Raw genomic sequence first — 26,739 nt, 5'->3', positions numbered from 1 at the left:
ACAACTTTGGAAGGACAGATTTTCTCAAAGCCTCAAACTAACATTGTTGTTTTAGTTGCTAGGTCGAGTCAATTCTTTTGCAACTCCGGGGACTGTAGCCCACCAGGCTCCTCTGTCCATGGGATTTCCCAGGCAAGAAAAGTGGAGCAGGTTGCTGTTTCCTTCTCCAGGGGATCTTCCCGACCCAGGAATTGAACCCACGTCTTCTGCATTGGTAGGTGGATTCCTTACCACTGAGCCACCTGGGAAGCCCCCAAACTAACATGTAGAACCTTGTTAATCACATTGTGGTTCAGGACCACAGGCTTCTGCATCATCTGGGAGCTTATTAGAAATGCACAGCCTTAAGTCCCACCCCACTCTCACTGAATTATAATGTGTATCTTAACATGATTCCTGTGCACATTAAAGTCTGAGAACCATAGGTCAAACAGGAACTTTTACAAATTAGTAAGAAAGAGAAAACCCCCATAGAAAACTTCCAAAGGGCTTAAATTACAGTTCAAAGAATTGAAGACCTGAACGGCTAGCAAATATACAAGGAGATACTTAAATTAATTAGAAACCAGGGAAATGCAAATTAAAATGGTAAAATACCACTTTATGTGTATCAATTTGAATAAACAATCAGAAAGCTGGAAAGAAAGTGAAAGTGAAAGTTGCTCAGTCATGTTCAACTCTTCACAACCCCATGGACTATACAGTCCATGGAATTCTCCAAGCCATAATACTGGAGTGGGTAGCCTTTCCCTTCTCCAGCGGATCTTCCCAACCCAGGGATTGAAACCAAGGTCTCCTGCATTGCGGGCAGATTCTTTACCAGCTGAGCCACCATGCTATATACCGACGGGTGGTAAATGAATAAAAATATTCTCATGCATTGCTGGTAGAGGCGTAGACAGGGCAAGTCATTCTGGAGAACAGTTGGCAGTCAGATGAAATAGGCATCCCATGACCCAACTACCCTATTCCTGGGAAAATACTCCCACAGCAACACTTGCACAAGTCCTAACAGTCACCCATGAGACTGATCATTACAGCACCAATCACAGGGGCAGGCAATCACATCAATTTTATCTTTAGGGAAGGGATCTGTAAACCATGGTACATGCGCAGACTATTACACAGCAGTGAAGGGTAACGAACTGGACATAGGAACAGCAATGTGAGGGGATCTTAAACAGACAGAACTGGGACTTCCCTGGTGGTCCAGTAGCTAAGACTACACTTCCCAATGCAGGGGGCCCAGATTCGATCTCTGGTCAGGAAACTAGAGCCCACATGCCGCAAGAAGATCAAAGACCCCAAGGGCCACAACTAAGACCTGAAGCAGCCAAATAAATCAATTTTTTTTTAAAGATGGCACTGCATGAAAAAATAAAAAACAGAATAAGATCTACCGCACATTTACATCACTTGAAATAAATTAGCACACAAAATGATTCTGTATGTTTTACAGAGAAATATAAATCCAAAGATAAGCATCAAACACATTATAAAGACTGACTCTGAGGGGAGGAAAGGAAGATAAAGGGAGGAAGTAAATAGAGACAGCCATAAATATACAGACATAAAAGCCAAAGAGGGGCCTTGTGTGGTCCAACAATGAAAATGTGCTTTGAAAGAGGATTTTGATTAACCAAGCCTTTCCTCTTGAAGTCCTCCCCCAAAAGCATAAGAAAAATAACTAAATAAAAATGAGCACAGAAGCAAATCAAAAGTGGCAATCTCTCCACAGCATGAAATCCCTGGTTTCTCAAGAACATCTGTCTTTCAGGGCTTTGTGCCTTACAGAGACCTTCCCAATCTATGCAGATTTAGATGCATTCAGAAGACGTGGGAGATGTCTAAGACAGATGTCTGAAACACTCATCTTCACCCTGTCGATAACTCAAAGGTACATCTCCAGGTGACTCACAGCTGCATCACTCTCCCTGTCAGTTAGAAGTTTATTGTTCCCGGAGATCTGTCACAGGCCAACAACAGAAAATACTTGGGGAAACAAACATAATTGGACAGAGTGGTATTTCTCTTCACCTGGCATCCTAGAGACATGAGGAATCCTCTGCAAATGAATGTTAACATAAAAAGAAAGCTGTCCCTTCAAATGTTAAAACTTATTTTTAATCAATCTACATATAAACCTTTATAAAAATGTAGCACATATATCTAACTTCTTTAAAAGATAATATGGGGGACAGAAGGAAATAGAACCTTTTTGTTCCATGAGTTGGGAATCTCATAATTCTGAATATCCATTATTCTGCCTTTTGTTTTTTTAGACGCTCTGTTAACTCTATGTCCAGATGCTACCTCTGTTGTGACAGCTGCTTCTAAAAATAACCCAGCTCTGTCCCTTTCTACCTTTCAATTGCTAGCTGGACTGGGAAGATAGACAACTGGTGGTGTTGAAACTAGATATTTAATGAGTGATAAGACTCTCAGTCAGAGACTAGGAAGTGAAGCACATGGCTTTAGACCAGAGTCTTTTGATCGATAATTCAGATAGCTGGGGACATCCTCCCTCCGGCACCTCTTCCGTATCCTACAGGCGATGTCACAGAAAGGCTGCTCCATACTGATGCCTAGAGAGATACACAGACTGAGAACCCAGAACCCTGGTTCTCTGCCCTGCAGGGGCTGAAGTCAATTACATCTGTCTCTGGAGATAAGCAACCTGGAATGTAGGGGCAGGGTGAGAACCTGTTGTAGGTTCTGCTGTTGGAATTTTTAATTAGCTCATCAGACAGGAGTAATCAGAGTAACCTGTATCTGTGTGTTTGTGCTAAGTCACTTCAGTTGTGTCCAACTCTGTGTGACCCTATGGACTGTAGCCTGCCAGGCTTCTCTGTCCATGGGATTCTCCAGGCAAGAATACTGGAGTGGGCAGCCATGCCTTCCTTCAGGGGATCTTCCTGACTCAGGGATGGAACCCAGGTCTCTTAAGTCTCCTGCATTGGCAGGCGAGTTCTTTACCACTAGCACCACCTGGGAAGCCCCAATCAGAGTAACCTAGAGTTCCCTAAATACATTATGCTGATTCATGTTTCCCATTAGAAAGCAGCTCTTCCTCCAAACAAGCACTGTCCTGAGACTGTCCCAACTTAAAAAAAAAGAAAAAGAAAAAAATTCCTTAAGGCTTACAGAATATACCCAGTGAACGTTTGATGAATAAAACAAACTCATGAATGAGTAAGTATATCAGGGACTGAGTGGGATTGTTTTTAAAAGGTAGAAATGTTTAGTCAGTGATACACTGTCATAGTTGAATTATATTTATCAGACCACTGCTCTGATAGAAGCAAATCCAAATCTTCTTTTATAAGTCAGTCAGTGCATTTCACCAGAAAAGATACAGCTGGCAAAGGAGCATATGAAAAGATACTCGGGATCACTATTCATTAGAGAAATGCAAATTAAACCCGGAATCAAATACCAGTACGCACCTACTGAATGGCTAGAATTAAAGACAAGAGCTGACAACACTTAAGTTCTGGCAGACGCAAAGCAATGTTCCTACATTGTTGGGGGACATGCCAAATATTACAACCACTGGGATAAACAGTCTGATAGTTATTAAAGGTAAACATATAGTGTCAGACCAGTACAATGCTTGTACTGAAATGTTCACACAGACAGTCATTGCCATTTCCTCCTCCATGGGATCCTCCCAATCCAGGAATTGAACCCAAGTCTCCTGCATTGGCAGGCGGATTCTTTACCACTGAGCCACCTGGGAAGGCTGTATACAGAAGCACCAGTTTCTAATCCAGAATATACCAAAAGAAAGAAAATCTATGTACTATGGGCTTTGAAAGAAATGCAATAGTAGCAACCTTGCCTTCAAAATCATGGGCTGTAGAGCCTGTAACAGAATTGCTTCTCAGTAGCTGAGGTACAGAGAGCAAACTACTGATTTGTCTAGCTTGCCCTTCCTTGAGGAGCATAAACATCTGTTATATTTAGAATTCTGCATAGATTGCTTTTAAACTGACATTCTTTTTTTTTTATTGACATATAGTTGATTTACAACATGTTAGTTTCTGGTGTACAACAAAGTGACTCAGTTATGCATGCATGCTAAATCACTTCAGTCACGTCTAATTCTTTGCAACTCTATGGACTATATAGCTCACAAGTCTCCTCTGTCCATGGGATTCTCCAGGCAAGAATACTGGAAAGGGTTGCCCTTTCCTTCTCCAGGGGATCTTCCCAACCCAGGGATCGAACCTGTGTCACTTATGTCTCCTGCATTGGCAGGCGGGTTCTAGTAACACTAGTACCACCTGGGAAGCCCCCATTCAGTTAAATATATACTTTTTCATATTTTTTTCCATTATGGTTTATTACAGAATATTGAATGTAGTTCCCTGTGTGTGTGTATATATACACACATATATATACACACATATATATATCAGAACCTTGTTGTTTATCCATTCTATATATAACAGTTTACATCTACTTATTTCAAACTCCTAATCCATTCCTCCTCACCTCTTGCCCAAATGGGGGGATGTTCTGTTCTCTATCAGAGTCTTAAATTGGTATTCTTATATAATGATGTTATCTAGCCACCATTGGAGACTGGGGAGGGGCAGATGGGGGGTCTGCTGCTCAATAAATAAAGCCAATTAAATGTTTAAATAAAAAAAAAAAAGATTAAGCATAACACCACATGACCTAGAAATCTCAGTCGTAAAGTAAATTAAAATGTTCAGTTCAGTCCAGTTGTTCAGTTGTGTCTGACTCTTTGCGACCCCATGGACTGCAGCACGCCAGGCATCCCTGTCCATCCCCAACTCCCAGAGTTTACTCAAACTCTGTCCATCAAGTCGGTGATGCCATCCAACCATCTCACCCTCTGTCGACCCCTTCTCCTCCACCTTCAATCTTTCCCAGCATCCAGGTCTTTTCAAATGAGTCAGTTCTTCGCATCAGGTGGCCAAAGGATTGGAGCTTCAGCTTCAGCATCAGTCCTTCCAATGAATATTCAGGACTGATTTCTTTTAGGATGAACTGGTTGGATCTCCTTGCAGTCCAAGGGACTCTCAAGTTCTCAAGTCCAAGGTTCTCCAACACCACAGTTCAAAAAAGCATCAATTCTTCAGCACTCAGCTTTCTTTACAATCCAACTCTCACATCCATACATGACTACTGGAAAGACCATAGCTTTAATGAGATGGACCTTTGTTGGCAAAGTAATGTCTCTGCTTTTTAATATGCTGTCTAGGTTGGTCATAGCTTTTCTTCCAAGGAGCAAGCATCTTTTAATTTCATGGCTGCAGTCACCATCTGCAGTGATTTTGGAACCCCCCAAAATAAAGTCTCTCACTGTTTCCATTGTTTCCCCATCTATTTGCCATGAAATGATGGGACTGGATGCCATGATCTTAGTTTTTTGAATGTTGAGTTTTAAGCTAACTTTTTCACTCTCCTCTTTCATTTTCATCAAGAGGCTCTTTAGTTCTTCTTCGCTTTCTGCCATAAGGGTGGTGTCATCTGCATATCTGAGGTTATTGATAGTTCTCCTGGCAATCTTAATTCCAGCCTGTGCTTCCTCCAGCCCAGTGTTTCTCATGATGTACCCTGCATATAAGTTAAATAAGCAGGGTGGCAATATACAGCCTTGACGTGCTTCTTTCCCAATTTGGAATCAGTCCGTTGTTCCATGTATGGTTCTAACTGTTGCTTCTTGACTTGCATACAGACTTCTCAGGCAGCAGTTAAGGTGGTCTGGTATTCCCATCTCTTTAAGAATTTTCCACAGTTTGTTGTGATCTACACAGTCAAAGGCTTTGGCGTAGTCAATAAAGCAGAAGTAGATGTTTTTATGGAACTCTCTTGCTTTTTAATGATCCAACAGATGTTGGCGATTTGATCTCTGTTCCTCTGCCTTTTCTAAATCCAGCTTGAACATCTGGAAGTTCATGGTTCACATACGTTTGAAGTCTGACTTGGAGAATTTTGAATATGCAAATTTTACTTTTGAATATGCAATTAAACCTCAATAAATCTGACTTTAAAAAAAAAGTCAAGCCATATATTATTAAACACAAAAATAAATTTTCAATATTAAGTGTCAGTCTGGGTTCCCTAGAAAATATGGCCTGATGAAAACATATGTCCTAGTGCTACACTGCAGTGCTAGCGGGGCAGGATGAGGGAAAGTGGGGTGAATCAAGGAAGGAGGAAGAGGAAGCACGAGAAGAGTGTTACCAATCCTGAACTGCTCATAGCTTCAGGGGGGCAGCTGGCTATTGTCCACATGGGGCCTCTCCAGAGAGGCGGTATAGGACCCAAGGCACATAGAAACAGCCATCAGGAAAAGAGAAAAGGCAAGTGATTTATCTCCAGTCTCTCACTTGTCCCAGCTTGCTCAGTTGGGAGGAGTTCCCCCACACTTCTGGACAGTGTTACCCAGAGCCCCACATCTGGTTTCTGGAGAAGCTAGAGCTTCAGCAGCTCCCTGATGAACAAAGCAGTGACTTTGCCTAAGATCAGCCCTATACTTAGGGAAAGTACGAGACAGTCAACAGCGTCAGGGGACAGACCCTAGGGATGGGCCCTGGGCTGCATCGTTGCGGGGACAAGAGAAGTGTGATAAGTGGCCAAGGCCTAGGGCAGGTGGGCTGGCTGATGTGAGGGGCCCATAAACTGGGTCTAGAGCAATGGACTAAAATAATATGCATTCTATCAAAACAGAGTAATTTAATTCTTTAGAATATTCCACAGATACACTGAGGAAACCTCAATTTCTACCCATTAAATCTGTTCACAGGGTGATCTCACCCAACCTTCACATAATAACAAGTTCAGATCCGTGAGGTGTAAGTACTGTGTCAGGTCGAGATGTGTGTGGGTGGCTCCCCACAGAAAAGAAACCCAGCACATCCAAATAATGCCACCCTCTGAGCACAGTGCTAATTCATGATCCACGCATCATGGTACAGACATAACAGTTCAGAAAACAACAAATTCTAGTAAAAATTCAAAATCTGGAGACTGTGTCTCTAATCTGCCCTCTAAAGTGTCAACAGGCTTCCCAGGTGGCGCTAGTGGTAAAGAACCTGTTTGCCAATGCAGGAGACATATAAGAGACGCTGGTTTGATGCCTAGGTTGGGAAGGTCCCCTGGAGAAGAGCATGGCAGTATTCTTCCTGGAGAATCCCATGGAAAGGGGAGACCTACAGTCCATAGGGTCGCAAAGAGTCGGACACAACTAAAGCGACTTATCATGCACAGTGTCAGTGCAAAGTGTTAGAGTTCAGAGACTGAAAAAGGTCAACTCTGTTATTTTATGATGACTACACATTTTCCTTTAAACATGTTTGTTATGCGCTTTTATGTGTATTATCTTATTTAATCGTCAACCCTAGGAGACTGTGTCAGGGGAAACACTGACTGCAACCGCCCACCCTGGCCAGGTAGTACCAAATGTAGTAACCATTTGTGTGAGTTATTTTACAACAGGAAGTCCTGGTAAGGAACATGGAACTAACAAGCCACCACCCACTGGAAGGATCCGGGAAAGGTCAAAAGGAGACTCCACGTGTCCTACGACCTCCCAGAATCCTCCTCCCTGACATCCATCTTGGCTGAGCAATGTATGCACCACCAGGAAGGACCCAGAGTCAGAATGATTGGCCAGAGATAACCGGGAAACTAATCCCATCACCAAAAAACCCAAGACTGCAAGCCATGTGGCAAAGCATTTCTTCTAGGTTCCCTTATCCTCCTGCTCTCCACCTAGGCACCCTTTCCCAATAAAGTCTCTTGTTTTGTCAGCACCTGTATCTCCTCAGACAATGAATTTCTGAGTGTTAGGCAAGAACCCACTTTTGGGCCCTGGAAGGGGCCCCTCTTCCTGCAACAGTTGGGTATGTTACTGCCCTCCCAAGAGATGAGGGAACTAAATCACAAAGATGTAAGTCACACAGCCAGTTAAGTCACAGCGCCACGGTGTGAGTTCTGGTGGTCTGACCCTAGAACCCCATAATCTCAGTCATTCATCCGACAGAGACTGGGTACCTGGCAGAATCCGGAGACACAGGGGTGCAGCAGCATGTGGCCCCTGCCTCCACGGAGTCTATGGACTCTGGGAATGACAAGCACGGAACCAGTAACTACAAGTAGATAAAGGAGAAGCACAGAGGGTTACAGAAGCGCACACCTGACGCCTACTACAAAGGCTGAGATACAAAGTGTGTGATCATGTTGAAACAGACTAGAAGCTGGGACCCTTTGCTGCAGTGCTTACACTTGGACAAACATCCCCTGGAGCAACAGGACACAAAGAAACTGGAAGGGACTAAAAATAACTGCATGGGCACTTCCCTGGTGCTCTAGTGGTTAAGACTCCCTGCTCCCAATGCAGGGGGTTCAAGTTCAATTCCTGGTCAAGGAACTAGATCTCACATACTGCAACTTAAAGATCTTGCATGCTTCAGCTAAGAATTTGCATATCGCAGTAAGAGTTCACATGCTGTAACTAAAGAACCTGCATGCCGCAACAAAAGATCCTGCGTGACACAACTAAGACACAGAGCAGGCAAATATTCTTTTAAAAAATAAAGTAACTGCACACTTGTGCAGTTGGGGCAAATCATGAACAACATGATACAAAAAGGCGAAAAACCTACCTGCCACTTCTGAGGTGTTGGGGGCAAAAGCAGGGGGCTGCGGCATGATCCCTGCAAACGGCACCACCAAGGGGGTGGGCAGACCACCTAAGCCCCTCTCCGGCCTGACCCATGGTTCTACCCCTACCCTCACCCCATTTGAGGGACCAGTTTGCCCCACTTCAGAGAGTGAGCAAGGGAAACTACTCCTTTTTTTGCTGTCTCTGCAAAGCCTTGCCTGATTTCTTCCTCTGGTCTCTTATCAACTTCTATTGATTAAGGAGTACAAGAACTCTGGCCAGTAACAAAATTAACATCAACTATCAAGGTCAAACCAATACTCTACATATTCAGGGGGAAATATAAGATGGGAAGCACCGATATCTCTGGTATTATAGAAATACAAATACAATGGTCATTTTCCAAGTCCAAGCAGGTTCTGACAAATGTGTCCAATATGTTAACTGATTTACATGAAAAAAATGTTATTACCCAGGCTTTAAAGTTTAGTGAAATTAATTATAATTTCATTTAATCTTCATTTTAAAAATTCAAGACTCCTGGTCACTTTAACAATCAGTTTGTTCACATAGATGCCTCCATGACAGATGGATAAACTCCATACTCTAGGATATGGTTTCTAAAAATAAACTTTCTGATTTAAGGACAGAGTTTGACCTTACCTTAAGGAGCTCTGATTCCAGAGTCAGAGACACACCTGAACTAGATTCCAGGTCTGTCATTACTACATGTCATCACTACATGTCATCAGACAGGCTTCTTACCATTTACAAGTCTTGATTTCTTCATCTGTAACATGTGATAAAAGATTGTTCATATTTCAAAGGTTTGTTGTGAAGATTGATTAGAAAATGCCTGTAAAGTGCTTAGCACAGTTCTTGACCCATAATAAACACCTATTGTCTGTGAGCTGCCATTACTACTATTATTCTAAATAGCTTGCATACTGAAAGAAGAAGAAAGGAGAGAAATAGTAAATGGACAGAGTGTGAATGAGATGCTTGAAATGTGTTAGGGAACATGGCCTCAGAGAACAGTTACTAACAGAAAAGTCAGCAGAGTGGAAAGAACTAGAAAAATCCTATATGCAGAGTCCTCATTGCAAAGGAAGGCAAATTAAAGCTGAGAACTGTTAATAGTTAGTTAATCTGTGTTTAAGAGAAGGGTGAACTTCAATGTGGGTAATTTAAACAATAATCCACCTCTAGCTTTCTTTCATGTCTGAGCAGTACTTAGAACGCGTCAAAGGAGAGAAGTAACAGCTAAAACTAGTACATGTTTCCACTTGGGTACTGCCTGACTATTCTTTTATTCTATCAACAGGTGTATGTGAGCCTCAGGTAAAGCAAACTTCAGTTTACGAGTCACGTAATATAGGAGGAAAGGGACACAGAAATTCTCTAAACTGATGGTTTTCAAGTTTTTAAGCCACAAAACCTTTTCTGAAAAGAAAAGCATGAACACAAGAAATAAAACATGCAGTACTGAGATCCCGGGGCTTCCCTGATAGCTCAGTTGGTAAAGAATCTGTATGCAATGCAGGAGACCCCCGTTGGATTCCTGGTTTGGGAAGATCCACTGGAGAAGGGATAGCCTACCTATTCCAGTATTCTTGGGCTTCCCTTGTGGCTCAGCTGGTAAAGAATCTGCCTGCAATGTGGGAGACCTGGGTTCAATCCCTGGGTTAGGAAGATCGCCTTAAGAAGGCAAAGGCTACCCACTCCAGTATTCTGGCCTGGAGAATTCCATGGACTGTATGGGGTTACAACGAGTCAGACACAACTGAGCGACTTTCACTTTCACTTCACTTCACTGAGGTCCCAGCAGAGATGGAGCCCCAGCACCAAGCAGCTCACCCTCATTCAGAATGTGGCTCAGAAATATAAACTGAAAGCTACACATACTATCCCTCAACATTTTTTTGGCCATGTCATGTGGCTCATGGGATCTTAGCTCCCCGACCAGGGATTGAACCTGGGCCCTAGCAGTGAAAGCACCGAATCCTAACCACTGGACCACAAGGGAATGCCTACTTATCAACTTTACAGATGTGGAAAGTGAAGATCAGAAAGGTGAGGGGACTTCCACAAAATTGCAAATAGATGGGGACAAAGCTGGAAACAGAATCCAACCAGTTTTCTGATGGCCAATCAGGTTCTCTTTTTACCACTGAACATTACCTTCTTGACTGACATACCAAAAAGATGAGGAAGAAAGTAAACTACGTTTGAGAAGAATGTGTCTCATCTCATCATAGGAAAAACACAAAAATGGAAGGCTGGAGAGAATGAAACCTGGCAGCTTGGGCTCCACAATCTGCATGTGAACAAAACATCGCCTCCACCAGTGGCTGACTAGAGTTACCAAAACAGTCTTTTGAAGAGTAAAACATATTAAGGAAAAAAAAACCAACTCCATGAATCCCCTGGTAGTCCAGTGGACTCAGCACTTTCACTGCCAGGGACCAGGTTCGATCCCTGGCTGGGGAGCTAAAGTTCCACAAGTCATGCAGCACTGTCCAAAAAAAAAAACATCCCTTCACAGTGAATGTCTAACAGATTTGCATTTACAACAACATTGCATATGCATGCACATAATTACACTTTAGAGGATGTTTAAGCCACATTAATGGGACTGTGAAGGAATGATAAAAGGGCTTGAATAGCCAACAAAATTAACTACAGTAACTAATGGATGAATTATAGTCATATGATACCGAGCATGATTTGGTGTTCTGTTCACAGAACTCCAGCTTAGATCATCTGGTTGTACTTTAAAAGAGTCTGTATTCTAAAACCAAAGGTCAAATGAAGGGCTTCCTTTTTAAACTTGTATGCTGTGCAGTTCAGAGTTCATATCAACACCAGTAAATCATTTTCTAAAGTACTATCACAACCCTCTGTTTAAGACACCAGTGATGTAGACAGAGCCTTCAAAATCCAGCTCCTTCATGGCCTTCACAGTTTCAGTTTCCCTCTGACTTACTAAGCCTGAGTATACAACTATACAACCTACAAGACAGAGAGAAATCCTATGACCCTTTAACTTGTGAGACCCCATTGTGTTTTCACCCTTTAATTTCATATAAGGAAGATTTATAGTATCTAGAGAGAAACTGGGGCTTCCCAGGTGGCTCAGGTGGTAAAGAATCTGCCTGCAATGCAGAAGACCGGGGTATGATCCCTCAGTTGGGAATATCCACCCCCTGGAGGAGGGCACGGCAACCCACTCCAGTATTCTTGCCTGGAGAATCCCATGGACAGAGGAGCCTAGTAGGCTACAGTCCATAGGGTCTCAAAGAGTCAGACACGACTGAAGTGACTTAGCACACACGCATGTAGAGAGAAACTATCCTGTAGTTTGACACATTATTTCCTGGCCTTAGCTATATCACTGGGAAAGATTGAAGGCAGGAGGAGAAGGGGACGACAGAGGATGAGATGGCTGGATGGTAACACCGACTTGATGGACATATGTTTGAGCAACCTCAAGGAGTTGGTGATGGACAAGGAAGCCTGGCATGCTGCAGTCCATGGGGTCACAAACAGCTGGACATGACTGAGCAACTGAACTGACTGACTAGCTATATCACATGCCTTAAGAGTGTCTCAGGGGTTTCCCAGGTGGCGCAGTGGTAAAGAATCACCTGCCAATGCAGGAGACACAAGAGACGTGGGTTCAGTTGCTGGATCAGGACGATCCCCTGGAGGAGGAAATGGCACCCTATACCAGTATTCTTGCCTGGAAAATTTCACGGACAGAAGAGCCTGGCGGGCTATGGTCCAAGGGGGTCAAACACGACTGAACAACTGAACACAACAGCATCTCACCTCTTCCAGTTTAAAAACCTCTCCAATGTGTGGCTGGATGCGCCCTTCCTGGCAGTACTGAAGTGCTGAGGACAGGCTTCTGGAGAAGACGGGAAAGTTCTGGTGCCGGTATCTGCCCCAGTACAGCCCCATGACAGTAACATTCTTCAGGAGCAGAAGATTGGCTGGTACAGAAGCAATGGTTCCTCCAGCAAAACCTACCACCACGATCCTGCCCTCAAATGCCAGGCTGAGGGGAAAAGGGGGAAAAAAAAGATTATAAAAGACAATGCACATTCACAGCCATTAGGATGGCTACTACTAAAAATAAAATAGAAAGTAAGTGTTAGCAAGGATTTAGAGAAATGGACCCCTCAAGGAACATTGGTGAGATTGTAAAATGGTGCAAATGCTATGGAAAACAGCATGGAGGTTCCTCAAAAACTTAAAACTAGAACTACCATATAACCTAGCAATCTCACTTCTGAGTCTATATCCAAAAGAACTGAAAGCAGAGTCTTGAAGAGGTATTTGAAGAGCCAAGTTTACAGTATCACTATCTATAAAAGCCAAGAGGTGGAAACAATCCAAATGTCCATCCACTGATGGTAAACAGAAGTTGTTATATACATACAGTAGAATATTATTTAGCCTTAAAAAGGAAGGAAATTCTGTCCCATGTTAAGACATGGATGAACCTTAAGGTCATTACGGTAAGTAAAACAAGCCACTTACAGAATATTGTATTATTGTATGAATGAATATTGTATTATTCTGCTTATTTGGGGTATCTAAAGCAGTCAAATTCATAGAAACAAAGCAGAATAGTGATTACCAAGGGCTGGGAAGAAAGGGAAAAGAGGGTTGTTTAATGGGTACAGAATTTCAGGTTTGCAAGAAGAAAAAGTCATGAAGACCTGTTTCACAGTGTAAATATATTTAACACCACTAAACTATACATTTTACAGCAGTTAACATAGCAAGCCTTTTGTTATATACTTTTTACCACAATAAAAAAAAATGAGGGAAGAAAAAGGAATGGACAGTAATTAAGAGGGGCAGAAAATAAAATAGAGCTTATGGGAGTTGGTGGGCAGTTGTTTAGTGGGTACAGAGTTTGTACTGGAGATGGTTACACAATATTGTGAACAAGTTTAATTGTACACTTAACATGGTTAAAATGTTAAGTACTAGGTTACCTGTATTTTACAACAATTAACAAAAAAAAAGCAACATGCATTAAATCCCCAGTTGGGAATTCCTCTTGACCTTGCAAACTGGCAGGGGGGAACCATTCTGCACCAGTTTGGATTTCTCAGTAGGAAAAGATAAAAATAAGCCATAAGCAAGAAAGAAAGTAGGGAGCCAGAGGAACTAACCAGTCTTGTAAGGGGACTACACAGATCCCTTCTGTGGGCAAGCTGCTCTCTCTGCTTCTTCTCCTTTAAACTAAGATAAAACACAAAACTATGCTTGCGGGATGACATGAGAAATGAAGCTAATATTATCAGAGCACTGCAGACTTCCTGGTTGAAACAGAATGAGAATTAGTATAGATACAACAGTCCCATGAAATGTCCAGTGATTTTTTTTTCTTTATATAAAACAAGTCAAGAAGACACCTATACTGGTGGTAGCTTTGGAAACCAGTCAGATCAAGAGACTCTCCCTTGATGCACAGTGAACTGGGGGTCTGCCACCCCAGTAATTCTAACATCCAAACAATGATCTCCTCAAGAATTACCCAGAGGAGAGTTTGGGGGAGAATGGATACATGCATATATATGGCTGAGATCCTTTGCCATCCACCTGAAACTATCACATTGCTAATCAGCTATAGTCCAATGCAAAATAAAAAGTTTAATTAAAAAAAAAAGAATCACCCATATCATGTATATAAAGTAGCTAGTGGGTGCAGGCAGAGCTGAATTTAACACATGTATAATTTCTAAAGCATTTGATATTGCCAACTAGAGAGTCTGCGGTTATTTTATTTTTTTGGATATTTTCCAGTTGGCTATTTTGTTTTTGCTAAATTTAAGCATTTCCTGATTTTCCCTCTGCTTCTATTCCTTTTCACCCACCCACTCAGCTGTTCCCGTTGATGCCAGTGCCTGCAGGAAAAGTGAGCAGCAAAAACAAGAAAGCAGCAAGGCCAGAAGGAAGCCAAAGGTCTGGGAAGGTTTCAGCAGAGCCCCCGGCCTAGCCCACCCAGGAGGACCACTTCACCTACCTGCGGAGAGCCTCCAGGAAGACGTCTCCTCCCACCATGTCAACGACCACGTTCACCCCGCCACTGCCCACCAGCTTCCCCACTGCCTCCTTAAGGCTGCCCCGACTGTAGTTCATGCTGGACTGTGCCCCCCTCTGCATCGCCAGCTGACACTTTTCATCACTTCCGGCTGCAGCTATTACCTACATGAAGAACACAACACTTCAGATGGTCCAGAATATGTAGCAAGAGGGGCTCGCCCAGCCCACCCCGCCTCCAAACAAAGGGTGCTGATCAAGGAAATCAATGTGACCTCTGTCTTAGCACCAGCCTCAATCCAGCACAGCAGGCCCATCACAGAGCATCAGTGCACTGGCCTCTCCAGGCCCCACTGACAACCGGGTCCACATTTCCAGGAACCCTGGAAGTTCAATGGGTCTAGCTAAGAAACAATTCAGGAGACATAACGCCTTCTCCAAATGAAAATTAAAACCACTATTTATTGCTGTGCTTAGTTGCTCAGTCGTGTCCGACTCTCAGCAACGTCATGGACTGTGCCCACCAGGCACCTCTGTCCACAGGGATTCTCCAGACAAGAATACTGAAGTGGACTGCCATGCCTCCCCCAGAGGATCTTTACAACCCAGGGATCAAACCCAGGTCTCCCACATTGCAGGTGGATTCTTTACCATCTAAGCACCAGGGGAAGCCCATCATTTATTGAGTACCCATTATGAGTCAAGTAGTAAGGATACAACCTAAATACCAAGCTTGGAGTCAAGAAAGCATGATCCAAGCAGTATGATGGCGGAAGCACAGAGGGCTTTGAAGTGCAAGCTAGAGGCACCTAACCTAGAGCTAGAAGATCAGGAAGGGCTTCTCAGGGGGTAAAACATGATTCAGTGGAAAGAGCTTGAAGTCAGACAGACCTAAGTTCAAATCCTGGCTCTGTTACTAACTAGCTGTGTTACTTAAGGCAAATGACTTAGTAAGAACTAACACTTATATAGTGCTTACTCTTTGCCAGACACTATTCTAAATGCCTTACATATATATTAATAACTCATTTCATTTTAATAGCCCAGTAATATACACACTATTACCATCCCCATTTTGAGGATGAAGAGACAGGCCAAAGTTGAGTATCTTGCCCAAGGTCACACAGCTCATGGGAGGCAGAACTGTGATCCAAACTCAGGTAATTCATCTCTAGAGTTTATGCTTTTAACATTTGTCTGTATTGCCTTCCAAATTCTCTAAGTTTCAGTTACCCACCCATAAACTAAGATATATTTTTAAAATTAAAAGGAATAAGTACTTGGGAAACAAAGTGTTAGATAAATTGAATCTATTGTTAAATATAGGCAATTATTTATTCTATTTAAACCTCATAAGAACATTATGGGGGACTTACAGTTATTCTCATTCTGAAGATGGAGACATTGACCCAGAGAGGTTAAGTAATTAAGCCAGTATTATCCAGGTAGCAGGCGGTAGAAACAACTATTCAAATCCAATGCTACTGATACCGAAGCCCACTTCTTCGAGCTGGGAGAAAGCCATGCCTACGGTCTGCCAAAGAGGACACAGATGGCTGTGGGCCATACTGTGAGGAGGTCTGAGGTTTGGAAGTCTCCAGAAAAGCTTCAGACACTGAAGCACTGCCTAGAGATGCCTGTTCACGGGGCAGTCCCCACTACCCCAAGCACTTTGGCTTCAAGATGACCTTCAGAATGTGCATTCAAACACCCAGGAACATCTGTGCCCTTAAAAGTCCAGACTCACCCATAACTATTTGAAGCTAAAAGTTACCCTCAAATGCTCCCCAATGGAACCCCCAAACAGCTGCACTGCCCAGCAGAACCCACACACAGTGCTACAGTGGGCACACACCAGACTAGGGTCGGGCACTGATTCCAACTCCAGGACTCCTTGTAGGAATCCCAGTGAGGCTTGCTGTGAATCATTTTCTCTCCAGGTGCCTCACTTTCTTTATCTGTGAAATAGGGATAATCAACACTTCCATTCCCCATCTCCCATGGGTTCTGTGAGGACCAAGGGTAAGACAATTGCTGTGCAGACAATGTGAAAGCAACCTGAGACACTGTGAATGGAAGGTGTTATCAAAATGACATGCTCTGAGCAGTGACATGATGACATTATTTTTTTGTTTGTTTGCTTTTGCTTAAAACCATTATTCCTGCTAAAGAAAATACATGCATGCATGCTCAGTCACTAAGTTGAGTCTGACTGTTTTGCAACCCCATGGACTGTAGCCCACCAGGCTCCTCTGTCCATGGGATTTCTCAGGCAAGAATATTGGAGTAGGTTGCCATTTCCTCCTCCAGGGGATCGAATCCATGTCTCCTGGGATTAAATATTGGAATTATAGCAAATTTTTCCCTCTACTTAACTTCCTGTATCTATTTAAAACAAACAGTACAGTCTTGTCTTCCCAGAAATGTTAAATAGTCAGTGTTTCTAAACAATGAGACTAATTTTGTTCTCCCCCTTAAGAGAGGTGCTATAAGCCCTTATTTTGAGTGTGAATGTGTTAATATCCCATGAGGAGCCTCCTGGTATCTGAGACTAGTTTCAGAACTCACATGTCCTTCCCAAAAGAGAGTCAATGTGAGAAGAGAGAGCTGCCACCTGGAGAAATTCCAGATCAGTCCAATTATCACCAAACCTGGACAGTATCTTTGTGCCTCTAGGCTCCAGAGGAACCTCACACTCAGCACATCCAAAACTGAGCTCACCATTTCCTCCTAGGTTCTCAGTCCCAACAAACGGCAAATCTCTAAGTACATCAAGTTTGCGCCTTCCCACTCAATGTCTGATAATAACAGGAAAATATCCCTTTTTAAAGGATCCTCCCCAACACACTATGCCTCACACTATGTGACTGGTACCTGACACATGTGATCTCAATATTCCCACAACCACACTATGAGAAAAGCACTATTGCACAAATGAGGTGACTGAAGCTATTAAGCTAGAGACAGAGCTAGAATTTGCACCTAGGTCAGGCTAACTTCAGGGCTTCCCTGGTGGCTCAGATGGTAAAGAATCTGCCTGTAATGTGGGATCCTTGGGTTGGGAAGATCCCCTGGAGCAGGGCATGGCAACCCACTCCAGTCTTCTTGCCTGGAGAATCTCCATGAAGAGAGAGCTTGGCAGGCTACAGTCCATGAGGCTGCAAAGAGTCGGACACGACTGAGCAACTAAAACACAACACAGCAGGCAACTTCAAAGTCCTCGTTCCTTCAACTGTATCAGGACGCTCTCCAGTCACCAAATTCTCTATTTTCTTCTACTTTGGTATCTCTCTGATCATCACCTCCAGTGCCCTGTTCCAAGGATCATCACCTCTGGCCTCGATTGCTCCAAGAATCTACCCTACTGTCTCCAGACTACCCCTGACCCCCCGACCTAGCCCCATCCCTCATCCACATCGTTACCAAAGTGAACTTTGCAAAAATGCAAAGATGATCATGTCATTCCTCTGTAAAATCTTCAATAGCTCCTGAGAGTTTCCAAGAAATGTTCAGATTCCTCAGTGCTTCTTGATCCTATCTCTCCCCCACCTCTCTAGAGTCACCCCCCACCATTCCCCACACATATCCCTTGCTCCACAGATGCTATCTGCCATTCCCTGAAGGAACCATGTTAGTACCTAAGTCTGTCTTCCCATGACTTAAACGGCCTTACCTTCCCTTCTCTTCTTCTGCTATTCAACTGTAAATGTCAGCGTAAATGCCCACCTTCTCCAAGAAATTCTTCTTCTCTGACACTCACAGCCTCCACGAAAAGCCCAGATAGAGAACTGGGTCTTTCTTTCATGTATTTATTCATTCAATCAATAAATAATTATTTAGGGAATTTTCTGGTAGTCCAGTGGCTAAGACCCCACAATCCCAATGCAGGGGGCCCAGGTTTGATCCCTGGTCAAGGGACTAAAAGTTATTAAAAGTTAGGCATGTCACAACTAAAGATCCTACAGGATACAATGAAGACTGAAGAACCTACGCACTGCAACTAAGACCCAGCACGGCCAAATAAATAAATGAATTTACAAAATAATAATAATGATTGAGTGCCTACAGTGGTCTCAGCACCATCATAGGTGCTGCAATTACAATAATGGATCAGATACTGGTCCTGCCTTGAGGGGGATTACAGTCCAGTGGGAAGGAGACATTGATCCAGTAGGGTTAATCACACTATGAAAGAGAAGTACAGGATGCTCAGGGACCACATAGAAACAGTCCCAGGGAGGGGAGGGACAGAGAATACTCCCCCCGAAAAAGCAGCATCTGAGTTTAAATTTGAAGTTCAGGGGGAGACTGTTTAGAGCATTACAGGTAGCAGAAATAGAATCTTCAGAGGCTGTGAGGCGAGTTGAATCTTACCAAGGTCTAATAACTGGAAGCACAAGAGACTTACTCCTCAGTCCCCTCACTAGTCTGTAAGTAAATAGATGGCAAGACCCTACTCCAGGCTACTCAACATTCCCAGTACCTCACACCTGATTTTTTATATAAATAAAGGAATATATACCACATTTGAAAGCAGGAGGTATGATATTTTTTAATGGAGAATCGAACTTGCAAATACCTTGGCCTGAAGAATGTTTGTTGCCACATCTATCATGGCGAGGCCTGTGGCTCCAGCTGCTGCCGTCACTAAAACAGTTTCTCTGTGCAGGGAAAGATGAGTGTTACTCAAGAAACCAAAAATCATACTGCAATATGATTTCATGAACATTCTGAAGATGGGACATTTTAAAGCAAGAAGAGAACTGAGAGTTCATCTAGTTTAACCCCCTTCATGTGCACATACACGTACATGAACACTCTCCAGCCTCTTGGGCTATATTATATGTGATCAGTGCTAATTTGGTCCAGTCCTGAAGAATTCCCAGGTGAGGGTCCTTAATCTCTCCAGGTAGCCTCTTCCTCATTCCAGTGGTAGCCTCCCTTTGTGCTACCACTCCAATTTCTGCTTTTTAAATTCTGTCCTAAAATCACTCCCATACTAAACATAGGCAAATTTTAGAAGTTGATGATCATGTACCAGTTGCTGCTCTTCTAAGCCCATCTCCCTGGAGCAATTCTGAGCTCTCAGAAAAGAGCAAGAAGCTGTGGGAACGCTCCAGGTGAAGTGAGAAATTCAGCACCTCTGAGCTTGAAATACCTGTTAGGTATACCCAGCCAAGCCTCACAGAGGCAAATACCACTGTGTGTGTGTGCTGGGCTCAGTCACCCAGTGTTCAGCCGTGTCCCACTCTTTGCAACCCCATGGACTGTAGACTGCCAGGCTCTTCTGTCCATGAGATTTTTCAGAATACTGGAGTGGACTGCCATTTCCTTCTCCAAGGGATATTCCCCACCCAAAGATCAAACCCGTGTCCACTGCATTGGCAGGTGGATTCTTTACCAACACGCCACCTGCCTATGGTATTTGTTTCTGTGACACCCAGCCAAGCTCACAGAAACAAATGCCACAGGCTTCCATTAAAACCAGCGTGAAATGAGTTGAAATAAACCAGCTCTCTAAAATGTAAGGTTTTCTAGGAAGTGATCTCCGGAGGGGTCAGACTTGAGAGAAAGATTTCTCCAAATTCATACTGGCCAAATTCACAGTCTACCGTCCCCTCTCAGGCAAAAGGGTATCCCCACTGTCACCAGGCTCCAATCTTGGGTCACTCCCTTCCTTTGGCTTTTCTTTAGATAGCCGTGAGGTAAGGGTCAGGGAGGGCTTCCCACGTGGCGCTAGTGGTAAAGAACCTGCCTGCCAATGCAGGTGATGTAAGAGACTCCAGTTTGATCCCTGGGTCGGGAAGATCCCCTAGAGCAAGGCAAGGCAACCCACTCCAGTGTTCTTGCCTGGAGGATCCCATGGACAGAGGAGCCTGGCAGGCTACAGCCCATAGGGTTGCAATGAGTCGGGCACGACCAAAGGGACTTAGAATGTACACAAGGGTCAGAGCGGCACGGTCTTGGTGAACATTTCTGGTATTAGAGGAGGTCCCATCTATCCCTCTGTCGTCGACACAGTCCTCACCCAGGCTGGGTACAGGCCCGACGCTCCAGGGCGAAAATAGCAGTGCCATAGGATAGGGGCAGGGCAGCCGCTTCTCGGAGGGACACCTTTTCTGGAATCTGCCACAGGTTCTATAAAAGAGATAACAGTGACTTAGAGATTAAGCACTGTACCTCTTCATAAAGGCTGCTCGATACGTATTATGACTTGACTTGCAAAGGGCAACACATGTCAAGAACCAAGCCCAGTGGAAGTCAAGACCAAGCAAGCGATGGTCAAGAATTTCAAGACTTGGGCACACCCGTTTTCAAAAATCCTAAAGCTGGCATCTGGATCAGGAAGGAACCAATCTGCAGAGGATATAACACATGCCACTGCAGTACTAATATAATAAGGGAATGACATGGTACAAAAATGTTACCCTAAATAAAGCAGTTTAAATAAATAAATAAAAGGTGTACTATCCACCACTAGGGGGCACCATTCACATCCCGGACAATCACGCCCCTATACCAGCTGGCTACCTCCCAGGAGGATTATCTTTCACAAGCTTGGTGCGGGGAAGAAGTTCATTACATCCAGGCTTCAAACCAGTTTTTCTACCAAAACCACCTAGCTATGGTCCAGTTGGACAGCCAGTCGATTGTTCCAGGCCTCAGAAAACAAAATGCCCTTCTTCATTAAACCACTCCATACAAACAAAGCTCTATGCAATGGTTGTCACACCAAAACAAGCAAACAAAAAAAAAAAGGCTTAACATTTGAAAGAAAGAAGTGCTTGGCTGAGAAACAAGATATAAGCAAAAGAATACAAAAAAAAAGAGAGGAAAAGGAGAAGCACTGAGGGATAGGTGAAAATGAAAGACAGCAGAAAAAGAATCTCCAAGGATGAATATTGAGGAGTAGAACTACCTTGTGGTCAATGATGCATTCTTCAGCCATACCATTAAAGCTCGGCAGGCCAATAACTCGATCTCCCTGAAGGGAAAATACCATTAAGGGTATGTTCAAATATATGCTCTTGCCATTTAACCCCTTCCCAATTTAACCCAAAAAATAAAGAAAACTGTTCTTTCTGATCCAGTAAGACACAGGTTCCCTTAATTATCTATTCAGTGTTATTGCTTAGTAAATAATTCAGCTGTTTTCACACAACCCCCATTAGGCAGCCAAGCCAATTTGAGCACATTTTGGACGATGACTGAACCGAGAAAGGAAAAAACTGATATGAATTAGAATCTCAGTATTCATTTCTCTCACAAAATACTGAAACTTGAGAATTCACTATCCTTTCAGTAACTAAAACCGCAGGTGCTGCCTTTCATTCGTAATAAAAAGTTTAACGAAGCCAAGCCAGGCTTCCTTCCCTCAATTCAGAATTCGTTTCTCCCTGCTCCACCTCGTTCTGCCTTTGGTGTCCGCTGGCAAAGTCCAGGAAAAGCAAGACCCTCTGGCTACAAACTATTTCTCATAGTTACCCACACCTCAGTTCCCTAGATTCAACTAATTTACCTCTTTCACCGTGCTGACATCTGTGCCTGTCTCCAATACAATCCCAGAAAACTCCATTCCTAAAACAAATTGTTTAAAGATCAGGTTATCTGTAAAGCCCAGCACCAGAGAGATGGGAAAACTCTGATCGACAGGCTGTCCTATGAGCTTTCTGGAGCCAAAAGGGTTTGTGTTATGCCCCCCACCCCATCCAGGAAGAAGAATAGGAGTGTTATACCCAACACACAGGAAAGTGAACTAAGATTTCATGATCACAACTTGAAAAACTATAGCAGTCCCATTCTTACCATGACACAAATGAAAATTTCAAGAATGGGCAAAAGAACAGAGAATCCTGAGTATACAAGTACTTTTGACCCTGATCTCTGGGGCCTTGGGTTCCTCCAGCACCCCCAATGATAATATTCATCATATGGTATTTATCCGTTCCCATGTCTCCTCTTCTGGACTATGAGGCCCCCCAAGTACATGAACTATATTCATGCATTCAGCACTTGGCTCAGTTGGATGAACTGGTGTTGTCTGCTCTTTCCTCCTCCACCTCCAAAATTTCTGAGTTTAATGATCATACATTTCCCACTTGAGCTGCCAGAAGAATAACTCAATTGAGTAAGACATCTCCCCCCCCCGCCCCCCGCAAACAGCACGTTAGCAAACACAAACAGAGGGAACCAGTTCCAACTGTTGAGACATAACCAAATGCCCGAAGGCCAAAACAATGCAACCGTTTTGCAATCACTATATCCTTAATGATGTCTATCTGTATAAAATATACATGTGCTGTATATTTACAGTATATAACTGTATATTACATATATATATAGACACACACCAAACTACTTATATCTCTTTTAATAAATTTCAACAATAATTTGAGTCATTGGTCCACATACTCAGGATCTAAATGTAATCAGATTGAGTATAATGCAAATCAGAGAGCAGCCTCCTAAGAAATGGATAAACTCTGTATCTTCTTCTGATCCTTTGGTATTAGGTTTCTTGGGGAATGTATTTGTGAGGACTGAGAGTCTTAGCTGCAACCAGATGTTTCTGATCCTTCAGTGAAAAAGTAAAATTGAGGAACTGTCAAGGATTGAAAGAGAATGACTATGGCCACTGATGATTCTGATCAGGATTCTGGTGAGCATAATAATACATAAAATTTTATTTGTTCATTTATGCCTTTTCAAAGTATTTATTGAGGGGTGGATGAAGTAAGTGAAGGGGATTAAGAGGTACAAGTCTCTAGTTAGAAAACAATAAATCAGGTAGAGAGGGAGGTGGGAGGGGGGATCGGGATGGGGAATACATGTAAATCCATGGCTAACTCATGTCAATGTATGAAAAAAACCACTACAATACTGTAAAGTAATTAGCCTCCAACTAATAAAAATAAATGAAAAAAAATAAAATAAACAATAAAACCACAGGGATGCAATATACAGCAGCAGGAACATAGTAATATTGTAATAACTTTGTAGGGGACACACGGTTACCAGACTTATTGTAGTGTCATTTCATACTGTATGCAAATGTCACATCACTACCTATACACCCGAAACTAACATAACATTGCTTGTCAACTGTGTTTCAATCAATCAATCAATCAATCATTTATTGAGCATTTAGTATAAGCCAGATACAAGAGTACTAACGGGGCCAGGGTGGGCAGGCAGGATAATGTTGAACAAGACAGTCATAGAACCTTCCCTCACAGCACTAGAATCACTAGAATCTAGTGATTCTAATTAGCAGTGAGGCTGAGATATCTCTTTTTTTTTTTTTTTGGCCACACCACATAGCGTGTAGGATCTTAGTTTCCCAACCAGGGATCAAACCTGCATTGGAAGCATGGAGTCTTAACCCCTGGACCACCGGGGAAGTACTGGAGCTGACATATCTGAATCACCTCTGACAGCAGCAACCACCACCACGGTACTACTCATGAAGCACATGGGTCTTTTTTTTTTTTACCAATTATGATTTGTTTGAACTTTTTGTTTTGTGGTACAGCTGATTAACAATGTTGTGATAGTTTCAGGTGAACAGCAGAGCGACTCAGATATACACATACATGTACCCATTCTCCCCCAAACCCCACTCCCATCCAGGCTGCCACATAACATTGAGCAGTGTTCCACATGCTATAAAGTAGCTCCTTGTTGGTTATCCATTTTAAATATAGCAGTGTGTACATGTCCATCAAGCAGTTCTTTTAAAAGTCTCTATACCTTCTCTTTTTGAAGCAATCACTTTGCCCTTTCATACTCACCGGGAGTGAAGGGAAGTTGATGCCTTTCCTGATACTGACCATGACAGGCCAAAATATCAGCGAAGTTAATCCCACAGAAATGAACATCAACTCTGACCTGCAAAGGACACAGAGCAACAAGGCAGTGCAGCACACATCTTTGGAGACAAAGTTCATTCAGTTTTACTGTAATATTTACTGAATGTCTACTATATGCTAGGTACTGAACTAAGTACTGGTGCACAATCACTAGGCAAAATGGACAAGGAGCTAAGAGTACAGTACAGAAGACAGACATTAACCAGACAATTAGCAGAGTTTATGTGCTAAACTACAACTCCTACACAAAATGTTAGATAGAAATTTTTGGTGCTATGGAAGCACATAATGGGGAGATTTGACCTTTGAGAGAAGTAAGAACTATGAAGAGTTAACTATTCAAAAGGGCGGAGGGAAAGCCTGGCACAGACAAAAGCAATGGCCTGTGCAAAGGCCCAGTGTATGCTCAGTCATGTCTGACTCTTTGCAGCCCCACAGACTGCAGCCCACCAGGCTCCTGTGTCCCTGGGACTTTCCAGGCAAGAATACTGGAGTGGATTGCCATTTCCTTCTCTAGGGATCTTCCCAACCCAAGGATAGATGGAACATTAAAAGATTTTAAGCAGAGGGTAACATGATCAGCTGTTTTGGGAATCAGGAATTCTAGAAGCTAGAACTAGACTCCCCAGCTTATGTGTTTCACGACAGAGATAGAGCAGAGGCAGGCCTGCAGCAGTCTCTGTAGCCCTTGTTAAGCAGTGGTTCTCACAGTGTGGTCCCCAGACTATGCCAGTGTCACCTGGCAACTTGTTAGATGTTCAGATTCTCAGCCCCTGACCTACTGAATCAGAAACTTTAGAGGACCAGCAACCTGTTTTGACAAGATAAATCTGAAGCAGCCCGAAGTTAAAGAACTACTGTCACATACCAACCCAACTCAACAGGGCTTGGAAACAGGGGAAAAAATGAAGGCTGAGACAGAATCAGTGACATTCATTTATCTGTTTACACTTCTTATATCATACAGAGGTGACCACACTGATGAGAAGATATTTTATGAACAAAATGCATTCATTCAATAATATTTTAAGCATCGGCCACATGCCAGGCACCATTCCAGACTATGGAGATTTAATGATGGATAAACTCACTTAGTCCCAGCTCTCATGAGCTAATTCCTGACACAACAGCCTGGGCAAATCACAGAACAAAGAAGCCTAGCTCTCAGGCTGTTTGTGTGCTGTCTCAATGATTGTCTCAAACATTGTGTGCTGACCTGCATAGCACATATAAATTCCTGAAGCCACTCCACCTTAACTCAATGTGGATATCTTTCAGCATGTGAATCCCAGGAAGGAGGCTGGCTGCTAGCCTACAGTCACCCAAATGATCCATTCAGTCCCAGGGTCCGCATTAGTGATACTTTGGGACAGCAGCCACATTTCTTACCCTCCCATTGGTCTCCACCCCTGAGACTCACTGCCTGTTTCACCTTGTCAGACAGTCTCATTCTCCACACCAGATGAGAATGTCAGCAGGGTGGTCAAGAGGCAAAGCCAAAGTGACTACCACATTTTCCACCACTCTAAATGTGGGTAGATGCCCACCACCCTAATATAATCCCACCCACCCCAAATCACTGCAGTACACCAGAGGAGGGCACATGGCACATTATCATGGAAATACAGGGCTGGCTGAGGGGAGGAGGGAGGGCAGATGATTAGATGCTGCAACTGAAAGAGGGGAAGCAAAGGATGGGGTCATTTATCTGTGTTAAATCAATAACTTGCAGGTGGTTATGCAAAGTCGTGTGCAAATCAGAATTCTGTTTCTAAGGCAACAGCTCTGAGACCTTCTACATTTGTGTTTTGGGGAACAATCTTCCCTTTGCACTTTGGCCTTTTTGTGACCCAGGAAAGGGCCCATCTAGAAGCCCGGCAGAAAGTTGCGCTCCAGCCTCACGGGCGCCCCCGAGCGGAGCACTCGGGAGCTCAGTCCGGGAGGGGAGCCAGCGGGTCATGGGTGGTGGCCGCCGGGAAGGGGGCGTCCAGGGGCCCGGCCAGTCACCTACCTCGTGCGGCTGGACAGGGCGAGGGGCCACCTCCTCAATGACCAGGGGCCGCTTCAACTCGGCGCACAGCGCGGCGCGGTAGTTTCGGCCGCAGCCCTGCCAGGCCGTTCTGCAAAGCGGAACAAGGGTCGGGTTACTGGGGCCGAAACTGGGGCCGC

At 43.5% G+C, this 26,739-nt stretch overlaps 1 protein-coding gene across 1 annotated transcript in view; it reads right to left on the bottom strand.

The window, feature by feature from the left end:
- LOC122452285 (quinone oxidoreductase-like protein 2) overlaps positions 1–26,739 on the bottom strand; it is a 31,534-nt gene that overhangs the window by 4,506 nt on the left and 289 nt on the right. The window contains exons 2-9 of the mRNA XM_043485789.1: positions 26,582–26,690; positions 24,493–24,589; positions 22,221–22,279; positions 21,621–21,686; positions 20,730–20,839; positions 19,281–19,362; positions 14,685–14,866; positions 12,473–12,701 (exon numbers count right to left, since the gene is read on the bottom strand). Coding sequence (XP_043341724.1) covers positions 12,473–12,701; positions 14,685–14,866; positions 19,281–19,362; positions 20,730–20,839; positions 21,621–21,686; positions 22,221–22,279; positions 24,493–24,589; positions 26,582–26,690 — 934 coding nt within the window. The remainder of the gene's footprint in view (positions 1–12,472; positions 12,702–14,684; positions 14,867–19,280; positions 19,363–20,729; positions 20,840–21,620; positions 21,687–22,220; positions 22,280–24,492; positions 24,590–26,581; positions 26,691–26,739) is intronic.

Source organism: Cervus canadensis, chromosome 13 (genome assembly GCF_019320065.1).
Source record: "Cervus canadensis isolate Bull #8, Minnesota chromosome 13, ASM1932006v1, whole genome shotgun sequence".
Classification (NCBI taxonomy): domain Eukaryota; kingdom Metazoa; phylum Chordata; class Mammalia; order Artiodactyla; family Cervidae; genus Cervus; species Cervus canadensis.
This window is presented reverse-complemented; position numbering and strand designations above follow the sequence as displayed.